The sequence below is a fragment of the Sus scrofa genome, chromosome 3, assembly GCF_000003025.6.
Source record: "Sus scrofa isolate TJ Tabasco breed Duroc chromosome 3, Sscrofa11.1, whole genome shotgun sequence".
Classification (NCBI taxonomy): domain Eukaryota; kingdom Metazoa; phylum Chordata; class Mammalia; order Artiodactyla; family Suidae; genus Sus; species Sus scrofa.
The window spans coordinates 107,009,048-107,025,067 of record NC_010445.4 but is presented as its reverse complement, the minus strand read 5'-3'; the positions used below and the strand labels follow the sequence as shown (position 1 = coordinate 107,025,067).

Genomic DNA, 16,020 nt, shown 5'->3' with positions numbered 1-16,020 from the left:
TAAAGCAAGATATTTATTTACTGGGGGTACATTCCATCATAACTGTTCTTTCTTTCTTTGTTCCTCAGGTGTTGGTGTCTGTTCAGTCTCTTATATTAGTAGCTGAGCCTTATTTTAATGAACCAGGATATGAACGGTCTAGAGGCACTCCCAGTGGCACACAGAGTTCTCGAGAATACGATGGGAACATTCGACAAGCTACGGTTAAGTGGGCAATGCTAGAACAAATCAGAAACCCTTCACCATGTTTTAAAGAGGTATGTTTAATAAAATTAATGGGAATACTTTATTAAAGACATCATATAGTACAGTGTGTTGGTATTGTACTTGCATTTATATTTAGAGTATCTGCGGTATACTAAACTTTACTATCATTTTTAATTTAAAAATTTGGTAATAATGTAGTACCGATGAGTTTTTTAAATTATTTACTTCCTAAAAGGCATCTGACTATATTTTGGGACAGTTTAATTAATTCCTTATTTTTCATGACTACCATTCTACTAGCTTACTGGAGGTGGTAGTTATGTTAGTGTATGCTAGAATATGTTACTAAAAATACTCCTCATGAAAATACTCTCTTTTTCACTAGAAACTAAGACACTCTCTAGTTGTCTTGCAAAACTAAGACACTCTCTAGTTGTCTTTTCCCTTATATTAATATCTGTGTAAACACTGAAGAAAAGACATTTTCTTTTCTTTAGGAATAAGTTGGGCTTAGTTTCTGAAACCTGTCTTGATACTGTCAGGTGCTTTTATTTTATCACATCCTGAAATGTGGCTCTCTCTTTTCCTGTGCTTAGTTAGTGCTCCTTAGTTTGGCTACAGTATGAGTAGATTTTTTTCCCTGTCGTATCAGATTACATCATCACATCTTTAAATTTGCTATGCAACACTTTCCTTTCCTGAATTGTTTCTCTTGATCATCAGTTTCTTAGTTTGTACTAGAAACTCAGCATTTTAGAGAAAAAATTGGCATGTTTACCTGACAGAGTATTGCTCTTTAAGTAAGCAAATATGGGATTACTGTGTCGCATTATGCCTGTAGCCTTCCTCATCAAGTAGCATTGATGAATAGACCCTGAAGGAATGTAAAGATGCTTTGTCCTTTGTTATTATTAAGTGAAAATTTACATTTTGAATAACAAAGTTTGGTTTTTTGTTTTTTGGTCTTTTTTTTGCTAAGGCTTGCATTCAAGGCTGTCGGAAATCACTTTTCCTAATATTACAGGAAATACAAAAGTTGCATTTCTTTATGCTCTTAAGCATAATAATCTGTTTTCAAGCTCGGGTTACTTATATTAGGTAGTTCATTTTGCAACCATGTCAAATATCAGCTGTAACTCAGTACTGCACTAAGGTACTCTGAACTAAAGGAAAGATGAAACTCAGTTCCTGCCCCTTGAAAAACTTATATTCCTCCTGTTTATATCATAAATTAATTTCTTCAGTGCCCTTCAGACTCAGATAATGAATCTAAATACATAAACTACTTGACAAGTCTAGTAGAACGTATGATAGCCACCTCAAACTTAACAATTATAAAACTGTACTCTTGATTTTTCCTTCCTTTCTTCTCTCAGTAAAAGCACCATTGCCTAAGCCCAAAATCCAAACCATCTGTGGCTTCATTCTTTTTCTCACATACAAGATTCAGTCTATTAACAGATTTGGCTTTACCATTCAAAACATAATCAGAACTTGGTGATGATATCATCAACATTGTCATATGATCTAGCAGTCCCACTCTTAGGCATTTATTCGGAGAAAACTATAATTCAAAAAGATGCATGCACCCCATTGTTCATAGCAGTATTATTTACAGTAGTGACATCATGGAAACAACCTAAATGTCCACTGACAGAGGAATGGACAAAGGCGTGGTACATATATACAATGGAATACTACTTGGTCATAAAGAAGAATGAAATAATGCCATTTGTACAAAATGGGTAGACCTGGAGATTATTACTGAATGAAGTAAATCAGACACATAAGGACAAATACCCCATGATACCACTTATATGTAGAATCTAAAATATGATTCAAATGACCTTATTTACAAAACAGATACAGACTCACAGGCATAGAAACAAAGTTATGGTTTCCAGAGGGGGAAACGGGCCAGCGTGGGATAAAGTAGAAGTTTGGGATTAGCTGATACAAACTACTGTATAGAGAGTAGATAAACAACAAAGGCATACTGCATATCAGGAGGAACTATAGTCAATCTATTATAATAAACCATAATGGAATAGAATATGTAAAAGAACACATATATTTATCTATGTATATATGTGTGTGTATAACTGAATCACTTTCCTGTATTCCGGAAACTAACACAACATTGTAAATCAACCATTCTCCAATAAATATACATCTTTGCTATGGCCAGCCTATTTTAAGCCGCCATTATCTATTGTTTGAATAACTGAAATAATTATCTAACTGATTTCCCTGCTTCTACTTGAGTCCTTCTGCAGCAATTCTCCACACATAATCAGATCATCTCACTCCAGTGACTTCCCATTAAATGAAGAAGAAAACACAAGTCCTTACCTTAGCCTGCAAAACTACATTGTCTGACTCCTGTCTGCCTCTCCTTCAGCATCTGTGAGATTTCAAGACTTTTGTTACCAACTGCTAGGATGAGGAGCACCTGGAGTTCTAGTAGACTTTATGATGAAAATATAAATAGGCATAGCCTGTGTGGAAAACCCTTAGGCATGTAGTAAGCTGAATATATATATATATATGCTTTATGACTAACAATTCCACTCCTTAGCATATGCTTAATAGAAACTACATACGTATGAGGTGTAGAGAAAAGTTTAATTCATAATTGCTAAAACTGGAAACAGTCCAATTGTCCATCAGTATAATGAATGGACAAATTATGGAATAGTCATAAAATGGAATACAGCTATGTAAATGAGTGAATTCCTTTACATATTAACATGGGCAGATATCATAAATACAATAAAGAGCATAAGAAGCCAGGCTCAAGATTGCATTCCATACGATTCCATTTATAAAAAGTTCAAAAAAAGAGTTAAACTACCATAAGAGTAAAGTCAACATGGTGTATATTTTTGGATGAAAGTTGATGGTGAGAAGTCGCACAAGGAGGGCCTTCTGGCACGCCTGGTAATGTTATGTTTCTTATTTGAGTAGAGGTTATCGTTGGGGTGTTCACTGTAGGAAAGTGAATTCAATTGTACACATGATTTGAGCACTTTTCTCAAATTTTATATACATGTAATCTTCAATTTTTAAATGTATCGAAAAAATTGTAAGTATACATACGCAGTTAACATAATTTGTTGGATCATGCTTAAAATTTTTTTTTTTTTTTCTGGAAGAATAAGCGGTTGGCACAGGGGACTCAGAATAGGGGCATGACTTTTACAAACAGCAAATAAGTATAATTTGAAACAATAATCCTTCATTGTCTAATTTTCCCAGTCAGATGTGACTTGCTAGTCTTTGAATTCCTTGGGCTTTGTTTTTGTTGTTTATTGTTGTTTTGTTTTGTTTTTATCTTTCTAGGGCTACACCAGCAGTATATGGAATTTCCTAGGCCAGGGGTGGAATTGGAGTTGTAGCCGCCGGCCTCCACCACAGCCACAGCAACTTGGGATCCAAGCCCTGTCTGCGACTTACACCACAGCTCACAGCACCTCCGGATCCTTAACCCACTGAGTGAGGCCAGGTATCAAACCTGCGTCCTCATGGATGCTATTCAGATTCGTTTCCGCTGAGCCACGGCAGGAACTCCTTGTTTTGTATTTTATTTTTTGGCTACCCCGGCTAGGGATTAAACCTGCGCCACAGTTGTGTCAACGATGGATCCTTAATGTGCTGCACCAGAAGGGAACTTCCTGTTTGTTTTTGGTTTTTTTAGTTTTTATTTTTATGGTAACACTGCATGTGGAGTTCGCTGGCCAGGGACTGAATCTGAGCCACAGTCACAGCAACCCTGGGTTCTAGGCTGGGGATCGAACGCAAACCTCTGCAACAACCCGTGCCTCTGTCGTAGGATTCTTAACCGCTGCACTGTGGTGGGAATGCCTATCTTTTTTTTAAAAAGTATCTTTTTCTTGTGCACTCATCTCCCATTTGTTTTTTTGATTATCACAGCTCTTTGTGTCCGATTGTGTCTTACTCTTTTTTATCCCTGTAGGCATCAAACTCAGTAACTTATTGGTATATTGCATCCATTCCTGGGTTTTCCTAATGATTTTTTTCCCTTGTGGATATTAATCCCTTTTCTTCAGGGCAGTGTAATAAGGAGCTTCCCCAGTATACAGAATAATATGTCCAAATTGATCTATTTTCTAGCTAAAATTTGTCAAAAATAGACTCTTACTACTTACAGAGAAATATTACTGTTTTTCAAGGACAAAATGTAACTTTTTTTAAATCAAAGTATAGTTGATTTACCATGTTGTGTTAATTTCTGCTGCACAGCAAACTGATTCAGTTGTACACATATACCTTCTTACTTTAAAGTATTCTTTTCCATTAGGATTTATCATAGGATATTGAATATAGTTCCCTGTACAATACACTAAGACCTTGTTTATCCACTCCATATATAACAGCTTACATCTTAGTAACCCCAACCTCCCTCCTTGAGAACCTGCAAGACTCTTCTCATGTCCATGAGTCTGTTTCTGTTTCATGGATAGGTTAATCTGTGTCATTTAAAAAAAATTTTTTTAATAGCCACACCTGTGGCATATGGAAGTCCCCAAGTCAGGGATTGAATCTGAGCTCTAGTTGAGACCTACATCACAGATGCAGCAGTGCTGGTTCCTTTAACCCACTGCACCAGGCCAGGGATTGAACCAGCACAGAGACAAGCTGGTCAGTAACCCATGGTGCCGCAGTGGGAACTCCTGCATCATATTTTAGATTCTACACAAGTGGTGTCATATGGTATTTGCCTTTCCCTTTCTTACTTCACTTAGTATGGTAATCTCTGGGTCCATCCATGTTGCTGCAAATGGCATTATTCATTATTATGGCAGAGTAGTATTCCACTGTGTGCATATATGTGTGTGTATCACATCCTCTGCATCCATTCATTTGTTAATGGTCATTTAGATTGTTTCCATGTCTTGGCTGTTGTGAATAGTGCTGCTCTGAACGCTGGAGTGCCTGTATCTTTTTTTTTTTTTTTTGTCTTTTTTTTTTTTTGCCATTTCTTGGGCTGCTCCTGCGGCATATGGAGGTTCCCAGGCTAGGGGGTCTAATCAGAGCTGTAGCTGCCAGCCTACGCCAGAGCCACAGCAACACAGGATCCGAGCTGTGTCTGCGACCTACACCACAGCTCAAGGCAATGCCGGATCCTTAACCCACTGAGCAAGGGCAGGGATCGAACCCGCAACCTCATGGTTCCTAGTCGTATTCGTTAACCACTGCGCCACGACGGGAACTCCTGGAGTGCCTGTATCTTTTTGTGTCTCTTTCTCTCTCTCTTTTTTTTTGTTTTTTTGGGGGTTTTTTTTTGTTTTTTGTTTTTAGGGCCACACCCAAGGCATATAGAAGTTCCCAGGCGAGGGATTGAATCAGAGCTGCAGCTGCTGGCCTACACCACAGCCACAGCAATCCCAGATCCGAGCCTCATCTATGACCTACACCACAGCTCACGGCAATGCCAGATCCCCAACCCAGAGTGAGGCCAGGGATGGAACCCGCATCCTCATGGATACTAGTCAGATTCGTTTCTGCTTTGCCACAACAGGAGAATTACAGTTTTGTCCAGATGTATGCCCAGGAGTGGAATTATCGGATCATGTGGTAATTCTGTTTTAAGTTTTCTGAGGATCCTTCATACTGTTGTCCATGATGGTTGCACAAACTTTACATTCCCACCAACAGTGTAGGGGGGCCTCCCTTTTCTCCACACCCTCCCCAGCATTTGTTATTTGTAGACTTTTTGATGATGGTCATTCTGACCAGTGTGAGGCAGTACCTCATTGTAGTTTTGATTTGCATTTCTCTGATAATTAGTGATGTAGATCATCTTTTCATGTGCCTCTTGGCCATCGGAATATCTTCCTTGAAGTGTTTATTTAAGTTTTCTGCCCATTTTTTGATTGTTTTTTTTTTTTGTTTTTTTTGTTTTTTTTTTTTGCTATTGATTTATAAAAGAATTTTAAAAATCTGAAATGTAAAGCATATTTATCACAAGAAAATTAACTTCATGAAATAAAATTTTAAATCAGAGTTCCCGTCGTGGCGCAGTGGAAACGAATCCGACTAGGAACCATGAAGTTGTGGGTTCAATCCCTGGCCTTGCTCAGTGGGTTAAGGATCCGGCACTGCCGTGAGCCAGGGTGTAGGTTGCAGAGATGGCTTGGATCTGGCATTGCTGTGGTTGTGGTGTAGGCTGGGAACCTCCACATGCTGTGGGTGTGGCCCTAAAAAGACCAAAAAAAATTTTTTTAAATCAACTGTGCTTCAATAAAACTTTTAAAAATGGGGAAAAAATGAAAAGATACAATAAAATCTTGTTCCTAGATTAACCAGAAGAGTAAGAGAGTAATAATAATGCCTCTTTTAGGGCTATGTTTTGATTTCTTGAATCTCTGTAACATTTAGTGACTCTTTACTCATCTAGGTGTTCTTTGAATTCTTTGTTTGTTTGTTTGTTTGTTTAGGGCCGCACGGGCAGCACGTGGAGGTTCCCAGGCTAGGGATCGAATCCGAGCTGTAGCTGCCGGCTTACGCCACAGCCACAGCAACACAGGATCCGACCTGCAGGATCCTACACCACAGCTCCTGGCAACAGCTGGTCATTAACCCATTGAGTGAGGCCAGGGCTCAAACCTGCATTCTCATGGACGTTAGTTCAGATTTGTTTCTGCTGAGCCACGCTGGGATCTCCGAGTTCTGTGTTAAAGATAGAAATTGACAGTTTTTCCATTGTCAGTACTTTTCCCCTGCTTATTCATTTATTTACATCCATCTGCTAACTCTATTGCCTTATATATGTCTTATGTTCTCTAGGTAAGATTAACTATTGAAATGTCTGAGTGGGATTGGGCATTATTTTCTTTTGTAGAACCGAATACTTCAGCACATGTTATATGATGTCAAAATCCTGATTCTTCCCTGAATTCTTCCCTACATTCCCATTACAGTGTATGAGTTCGGCACACTGAGTTTTATGGAGAGGAAAAAAAAATAAATGCAGTTTCTTTTAAATTTCATTTATTTGTAATGCCACGTACATTGTCTTTTTAAATTCTGACCTGAACACATTTTGTTCTCTTGCTTGTTTTGTTTTTAAGGTTATACATAAACATTTTTATTTGAAAAGAGTTGAGATCATGGCCCAGTGTGAGGAGTGGATTGCAGACATCCAGCAGTACAGCAGTGATAAGCGGGTGGGCAGAACTATGTCTCACCATGCAGCAGCTCTCAAGGTGCGTGATCCTTCCTCACCGGAGCCTTGTTGGTGGCCTTAAAAGAAGAGTTATATAATCACTGATAGAACTGTGATCACTTGAAAGAAACATTAAATTTATTATTTTAAGTTCAGAAGCTATCCAGAGGTCTACAGAAAAGATGTTCCTTTTGACAATGAACTGACATTTCCTAAAATTAAAAATGAGTGCAGGGACTGAGCCAACAGAGTGTCATAGAGTTGTTTGCAGATTTTGGCACCAAAATGTGCTTCATGAGTGACTGTTTTTATTCCTTTAACTGTTGCCCTCGCCCTCTTACCTTCCAGAATTTTATTACATGGAGTAATGAGGGAGATGGAAGTTGCAAAGTCTCCAGCAACTGATTGGTGGAAGCAGCTATGATGCAGCCCTGTTTTGGGGGAGGCGAGCACTTGGGGCATTCACAGAATAGCTTGTAGATCATGACGGTTTGGGAGACTTATTTTTGTATGTGGAAATCATACCTTGAATAGCCACCCTTTTTTCCCTGCCTTGCGATATCTGTCTTCACTCACCTCTGTTCCTTTTATCCTCTACCAATTATGTTCATCTGTACAAGCTCCTTTCCTTCTAACTTTAAAAGTATCTTCACTTAAAATGATTAGATAATGACAGTAAGAATCTATTTCATCTGTAAGCTCCTCTTCTCATGCTCTAATTCTTTCAGTATGTTTTTGTTTTACTCTTTTCCCGAATGCTTGTGTATCTGAAGGATTACTATTTGGCCCTCCGGGCTGTTTTATTCTCTTTCTCTATTGTTGTATCTGCACCCCAGCATTGGCTGTTTACTCTTTAAAAATGACTTTTCAGGAGTTCCCATTGTAGCTCAGCGGGTTAAGAACCTGACATAGTGTCCTTGAGGATGTGGGTTCAATCCCGGGCCTTGCTTAGGGGGTTAAGGATCTGGCATTGCTGTGGCTATGGTGAAGGCTGGCAGCTGCAGCTCTGATTTGGCCTCTGGCCCAGGAACTTCCATATGTTGCAGATATGGCCCTAAAAAGGGGGAGGGGGAAAGACTTTTCACATTGTTGTCTGCTCTTAGCTTTCTCAAAGTCATATTACTGGCATTATTACTTGGGTATCCTGTCATCACTTCATTCAGGATCTAAAATTAGAATTTAACTTTCCTCCAGTCAGATCTTCTAACTTTATTTACTTAATTTTTTGACAACTTTTTTGTCTTAAAGTCTTCGGATATTTTTTCACTCCCTCTTCATCTAGTACACCTACCTGGTCAGTGCTAGGTCCTGTCAGGGCTGCCTTCATAAGAGTAAAAACCCCTCCCTGCCCTGTCCCCATTTTTCTATTCAGTTCTCATAGTTCAGTCTTCCTTGCCGTAGGTTTTCCCCTTTCCAGTTCTTTCTACAGCACATAACCAGGTTGATCCTCCCCATATGTGTGTTGATATATGGCTTTCTCTTACACAAAACCTCAGTGGCGAAGGCCCAGCTTTCTTTAACTTTGTTATTTTAGTCAGTTTCATGCTTACATCTCAAGTTTTTATTCTCTGTTTCTGTGCCACCTTGTTTTGGAAATTTCTATCCCCGAATGAGTCCAAATTTATATCATTTCAGGTGTAGTTTTGCTGCTGAATGCTACTTGAGGAAAGTATGCAGCGATTCAGTTTGATTTCACAATAAAGGCATAGTATTCCCACGTCAAGGGCCTTTATAATCATCAGGGTTTTTTCTTCATCCCTAGTGTTTTCTCCTATTGTCCACAGTGGAAGGAAAATTGGGGCTAGAAAATATTTGAGTTACCAGCATGGATAAATATGCTTTGAAACCTTATAAATGGCTATAAATGTGTAGTTGTCTTAATCTTGTTTATAAGTCTTATACCTCCCACCAAAATTAAGGCTCTGGGAGTTCCCGTCATGGCTCAGCAGTTAACAAACCTGACTAGTGTCCATGAGGATGCAGGTTCTATCCCTGGCTTCGCTCAGTGGGTTAAGGTTCCGGCCTTGCCATGAGCTATGGTGTAGCTCACAGATGCAGCTTGGATCCCGCATTGCTGCGCCTCCAGCATAGGCCAGTGGCTACAGCTCCAAGTGGACCTCTAGCCTAGGAACCTCCATATGCCTGGGTGTGGCCCCAAAAAGACAAAAAAAAATCAAGGCTCTAAAGTTCAGAGACATATGGTCGGTCCTCCCATATCCACAGGGGATTGGTCCAGGACCCTTTGCAGATGCCAAAATCCACAGACACTCAAATCCCTTAGATAAAACAGCATACTACATTAGCTCTCTCTATCCCACTGTATTGCCTTCTATTACTCAGCACTTTTACATTGTTATTGTTGAACACAGCGCCTTCTTCTCTGTTGGTTAATTTTCACAGTCAGTTATTGACACAACTAATTTTCAGAGCCCTTGCTGTGAGATTTGAGATCATTTCTCTCCCACTAGAAAATTAAAAACTAAAATTTAGTGTTTGTAGACAACCAACTTCTGTATTAACTTCTCTACATCAGAGTTCCCGTTGTGGCTCAGTGGTAACAAACCTGACTAGTGCCCATGATGATGCAGGTTTGATCTCTGGCCTCACTCAGTGGATTAAGGATCCAGCATTGCTGTGAGCTGTAGTATAGGTCACAGATGTGGCTTGGATCCCACTGTTGCTTTGGCTGTAGCACAGTCTGGGGCTGTGGCTCCAGTTCGACCCCTAGCCTGGGAACTTCCATGTGCCGCAGGTGTGCCTCTAAAAAGCAAAAAAACCGCAAAAAACCAAAAAACCACACACTACGTCTTTCCCTAAATTGCAGTGTAGGGGAATAAAATGTTATGTAATCTCTCTAGAACTTCTTCTTCATTTGCTTACATTTTTAACACTTCTAATGATAAAATTATTTCTAAGGTGTATTCCAAGCATTACATGAGATAATGAGTATGAAACATTCTACAAACATTCACCGTAGGGCCTCATACCTGGTAAATTCTCTTTTCATTCACTGAAACAGCAGTGGGTTTATTTAAATATATGGACTTGTCTTTTTCCCAAAAACATTTAGTCAGAGGCAGCATGTATTACAAATCAAGAGGTTCTCTTTAATTTGAAAGAGTGTTTGTGGGAAGTTCCCTTGTAGCACAGCAGGTTAAGGACATGGAGTTGTTGCAGTTGTGGCACAAGCTGCAGCTGCAACACAGGTTTGGTCCCTGGCCGGGGAACTTCCATGTGCCCCAGTTGCAGCCAAAAAGAAAAAAAAAAAAAGAGTCTATGTGGCCCATGACTAGTATCTGTAAGCCATCAGCAATGTTGTTTCTGCTACAGAAACGTTAGTACGGTCTGTGGGCATGCTACTCAGTACTCTGGGCTTAGCAGCAACAGCAATTATTTTGCAAGTAGATATTTTTGCCAGTTTTGTTCACTACCTTTTAGAGTAGCTGGCATAAGGAAGATCCTCAGTGTGTTGAGCTTTGCTTTAAATGCCATTCCTCCCTCCAGTGCTGTGCTAGAATCCCAAGGGTTACCGTTCTAACATCATTCATTTTCCTTGCATAGCGTCACACTGCTCAGCTCCGGGAAGAGCTGCTGAAACTCCCCTGTCCCGAGGGCCTGGACCCTGATGCCGATGATGCCTCGGAGATGTGCAGTGCCACAGCCGGTGCTGAGGAGACGCTAATGCATGATCAGGTCAAACCCAGCAGCAGTAAAGAGCTCCCCAGTGACTTCAAATTATGAGCTGTGTTGATACGGACTTCATAGACACAAAGGCTTTGAAGCACAAGCCAAATATGTCAATATTTGTATGTAAGAAACTAATTATGTAATAGGTAATGAAACTGAAACTATACTACGCCCTTAAGGAGATCCAGTTTAATTCAAGGTGATCTTTTATTTACCTGTACAAGAGTGTAAACTTTTTTGTGCTTTTATTTTTCAATTGTGAGAACCACTGATTGGTATGTTCAACAAATTTGTGTATACAAAGAAATGGATAAATCACTGATATATAAGGGAAACTACCTTAGGAAAGAATGTTTACTGAATGTTTATTTTTTTTTTTTTTACTGTAGAGTGAGGGGTTGTTAACAAAGAATATATATTGGTCATTCTTACAACTACTATTTAAAGTCAGCAACTTTTCACTGAATTTGATAGATTTTATGTTTGGCCATATCTTCATGCTCATATTTGATTTCTGAAGACCTCCTACATACACTTCAATAAAAGTTAAATGGACCTACTCCCTCTTTTTTGATTTTCTGGTACATTTTTTAAATGATAAATCTGCCATAAAATGCATTATAGCTGGAAACTTGCACTTGTATGGATGAATTTATTACATTCAACGTATTTAATTTTATGCCTTCTAATTCTAAGATGCAGAAAAATAAATGAACATGATTTTATTCTATGCCAACATTTGGGCCTGTGAATGTATCCGTTATTTGAATTTAAGTATATGAAAAAGAAGGGTCAACTTGAAAAGTCACTCTAAACTGAATTTTTCCTAAAGGGCTCCTTTTTTCCTGGACTCTCTGGTTTTATGGCTAACGTCACATGTATGTATTAAACACTGAGGCTCTGTAGAGCAGAGAGGATGGACCTCTCTGGTGCTGTTACAGTACATTCTGTACCTGCCATATAGGCTCATTTTCATGCAAACTCTTCCTAGAGCCAAATAAATAAAGACTTAGGTGTATTAGTATGTCTTGTTTCTAAAACAGTTTGCCATCTTTTGAAATGCTATTTCTACAAAAAGTTGGACACTTTGAAGACCTACCCATGGGAGAAGAACAATTTGACAAAGGAAAAGCGACGGTGATTCTTGAGGGCATTTATGTAAAGTAAGCTGGCGTGTGGGAACCCTGAATCTGGAGCCGATTGTGAGGAGAAGCTCTGTCCCTCTGTGAAAGTGAGTTGCTCTTTGAAGGAAAAGGGGAACTAGGAGGGACATGATACTCTCTCAGCAAGGCCCTGGTCTCCTTAAAGTGGATGGTGTGGCCAGGGAATCAGCCGTTTTGAAATAGGACGTTAGGTCTGGTGTGATTACACCAAGCACGACAAAACTCAAGTCAGTTTAGTGTGGCAGACGCGTCAATTAAATGTCACTAGCAGACATCCTAGCTTATATCTCAGTATAAAATTATCAGCAGTAAGAGTTCCTGTGGTGGCTCAGTGGTGGCAAGTGTGACTAGTATCCATGAAGACGGAGGTTAGGTCCCTGGACTTGCACAGTGGGTTAAGGATCCAGTGCTGCCGTGAGCTGTGGTGTAGGTCTGAGGCTCAGATCCCGAGTTGCTGTGGCTGTGGTGTAGGGTAGCATCTGTAGCTCCTATTCGACCCTAGCCCAGGAACTTCCATATGCCGTGGGTGCAGCCCTTAAAAAAAAAAAAAAAAAAAAAAAAAGGCAGTGAAAGGACAGTCATCAGTCCTCTAGGCTTTTTGGCTTTTGTTTTTTGTTCTGTTAGGGATAGATGATAAAAGTATCTATGCGAGTGTATTGTTTGCCTCCAATTTTGGATTTTATTTTCAATTTTTTTTTAATTTTTTTTCTTTTTAGGGCCATACCCACAGCATATGGAAATTCCCAGGCTAGGGGTCAAATTGGAGCTGTAGCCGCCAGCCTATGCCAGAGCCACAGCAATACCAGATCCGAACTGCGTCTGTGACCCACCACAGCTCACGGCAACGCCAGATCTTTTTTTTTTTTTTTTTTTTTCTTTCTTGATTTTTTTTTTTTCCCCCCACTGTACAGCAAGGGGGTCAGGTTATCCTTACATGTATACATTACAATTACATTTTTCCCCCAGCCTTTCTTCTGTTGCAACATGAGTATCTAGACAAAGTTCTCAATGCTATTCAGCAGGATCTCCTTGTAAATCTATTCTAGGTTGTGTCTGATAAGCCCAAGCTCCCGATCCCTCCCACTCCCTCCCCCTCCCATCAGGCAGCCACAAGTCTCTTCTCCAAGTCCATGATTTTCTTTTCTGAGGAGATGTTCATTTGTGCTGGATATTAGATTCCAGTTATAAGTGATATCATATGGTATTTGTCCTTGTCTTTCTGGCTCATTTCACTCAGGATGAGATTCTCTAGTTCCATCCATGTTGCTGCAAATGGCATTATGTCATTCTTTTTTATGGCTGAGTGGTATTCCATTGTGTATATATACCCCATCTTCCGAATCCAATCATCTGTTGATGGACATTTGGGTTGTTTCCATGTCCTGGCTATTGTGAATAGTGCTGCAATGCACATGCGGGTGCACGTGTCTCTTTGAAGTAGAGTTTTGTCCGGATAGATGTCCAAGAGTGGGATTGCGGGGTCATATGGAAGTTCTATGTATAGATTTCTAAGGTATCTCCAAACTGTTCTCCATAGTCAACGCCAGATCTTTAACCCACTGAGCGAGGCCAGGGATCAAACCTGCATCCTCGTGGATGCTAGTCAGATTCGTTTCCACTGAGCCACGATGGGAACTCCCTATTTTTAGTCTTTAAAATAAGGTGGGGTCATTTTGGAGTTCACTGGTGGCCTAGCAGTCAAGGATCCAGCATTCTCTCTGCTGCAGCCCAGGTTCAATCCCTGGCCCAGGAACCTCTACATGCCACGGGTACAGCCAAAAAACAAAAACCAGTAGGATTATTTCACCCATTCCACACCATTAGTCCTCAGAAAGCTTTATAAAAGCAGAGTAGCAATGCCAATACTATAAGGGTCAGTTCATTTTTTTTAAACCAAGACCTAAAGTGTAAGTTTGAGACTTTAATTTGGTTCCGTCTGGAATCTAGACTTTATACCAGCAGATATTTGGGCGCTTACTTTGTACTAAGTACAGGTTAGTGCACTTGAGGGTTGAATGACAAACATGAAAATAAAATGTCCGTGCAATATGATAAGTTCTGATAGTGTTATTTACAGCATACTGTGGGGAGCACAGCAGAGGGAAACTTGGGCACAGTGTTGATAGGCACTGAGGTGATAGGGTCAAGAAGAGCTTCCTAAAGGAAGATATCCTGAGTCCTGAAGGATGAGGATAAATAAGTTAGCCAGGCATAGAGGAAGATATTCCAGACACAAGAGAGCAAAAGAAAAGCTTGAGTCAATGGCACCATGTTTGACACTATTGAATTTTGAGAGGCAAAGTGGGGACAGTCAGATGGGTGATGTGGGCTGCGATGTTGGGAAGATGGGAGGCATTGGGTCATGGAGGAGCTCTTTGGTCCTTTTAAGGAGTTTTGACGACCTATAGGTGATGGAGAGCTCTGCCAGTAGTTTTAGTCAGGGCGGCAGCCTGGTCAGATGGTGTTTCAGAAAGATTCTGCCAACTGTTGACTGACAAGGAGGTCAGTAGAGAGCACACACTGGAATCCAGGTTGTGGTCATAACCTCAGACCATGAAAGGAGTGGAGAGGACGGGACAATTGACAGAACTTGGGGAAATATATGTATTTTTGGTATGAGAATAACTTCAGCCTGTTCGCAGACTGAGGAGCTAGGGGAGAAGGGTGACTGTGGAGAAGGCTGGAGCAAAAGCCAGCACACAGAGGTTGGCCTAGGTCCAAGAGCATGTGCAGAAACTAGTAAATCCAATTTCATAAAACTATGAACTCTGAAGTTGTCATCTTAAAGAGAAGTACAAGAAACTGTTTGGATAACATTCTAGCATTAAGACTAGTATCTCTGAAATTGCAAATGGAGGTGCTGTAAATATTTTGTATTTGAAGTCCTATAATTTGGTTTATTTAGGGTAAAATGGGTGAAGTGAAATGTTTTGGTTATATGTCAAAGTATGGTGAAGGGCCAGAGTTTTTGCTTACGCTTCCTTCTTGTAGAGACTAGCTCTTTGTAAAATACAATGAAGATGTTGCAGCATTTTTCCCATTACCTATTCACTTTATGTACTTAGCACACTGCCAACTGGTCACAGGCTGGCCGGAGCATCCCTGGGCTAAACAACTCAAGTGAGGGTTGGTCCCTAGCTAGACATTGCTGACGGGTTATTCCTTAAACCAAAGCTAGTTATTTAGTAAACAAATAGCTACAGTTGCATTTTTCCACCATATTATATGCTTATCCACAATTAGGAGTTAACGCTCTGATAGGGCCACGTATAGACGCTAGAACGGTATCAGTTTGCTAAAACAAGCTTCAGATCTTGGAAGGTAATGAGACTGGTTAGACACAAGAGGCAAAGCATTGGCTACAGAATTAAAAGATAGGTTTTATCAGACAGTGGTTCTTCAGTATGTACCGTGTTACTGAGATAATATTCCAAAAGCACAGACTAATATTTTCAGTATCTGTGCACAAAAGCAAGATTTATAATGATTAAGGAATAATCAGCCTGGACTCATGTGCTCATTATTTTCCTATGTTTGTCCTATATTACCTATAGAGATTCTCTGACCAGGGCTATTATTTTTAATAATTGTTTGAATTATATATAGTCTAGATATTCTAATGTCTAGATCAGCTATCTTCTGATCCTGCTTAAGAGCTGCAGTGTATTCTGTCTGGAAGCAAACTGTAGAATTGTAGGCATTGTGTCCCATAGAATAAACAAGTATTTTTCTAATAATGATTCCAAAACATCAGTAATAGATTAGGACATGGGC

General features: G+C 39.9%; 1 protein-coding gene across 1 annotated transcript in view; it reads left to right on the top strand.

The window, feature by feature from the left end:
- The window catches only part of BIRC6 (baculoviral IAP repeat containing 6), a 256,404-nt gene extending 244,303 nt beyond the window's left edge, over window positions 1–12,101 (top strand). Inside the window, 3 exon segments of the mRNA XM_021087656.1 lie at window positions 69–257; window positions 7,302–7,436; window positions 10,958–12,101. Coding sequence (XP_020943315.1) covers window positions 69–257; window positions 7,302–7,436; window positions 10,958–11,137 — 504 coding nt within the window. The 3' untranslated portion in view covers window positions 11,138–12,101.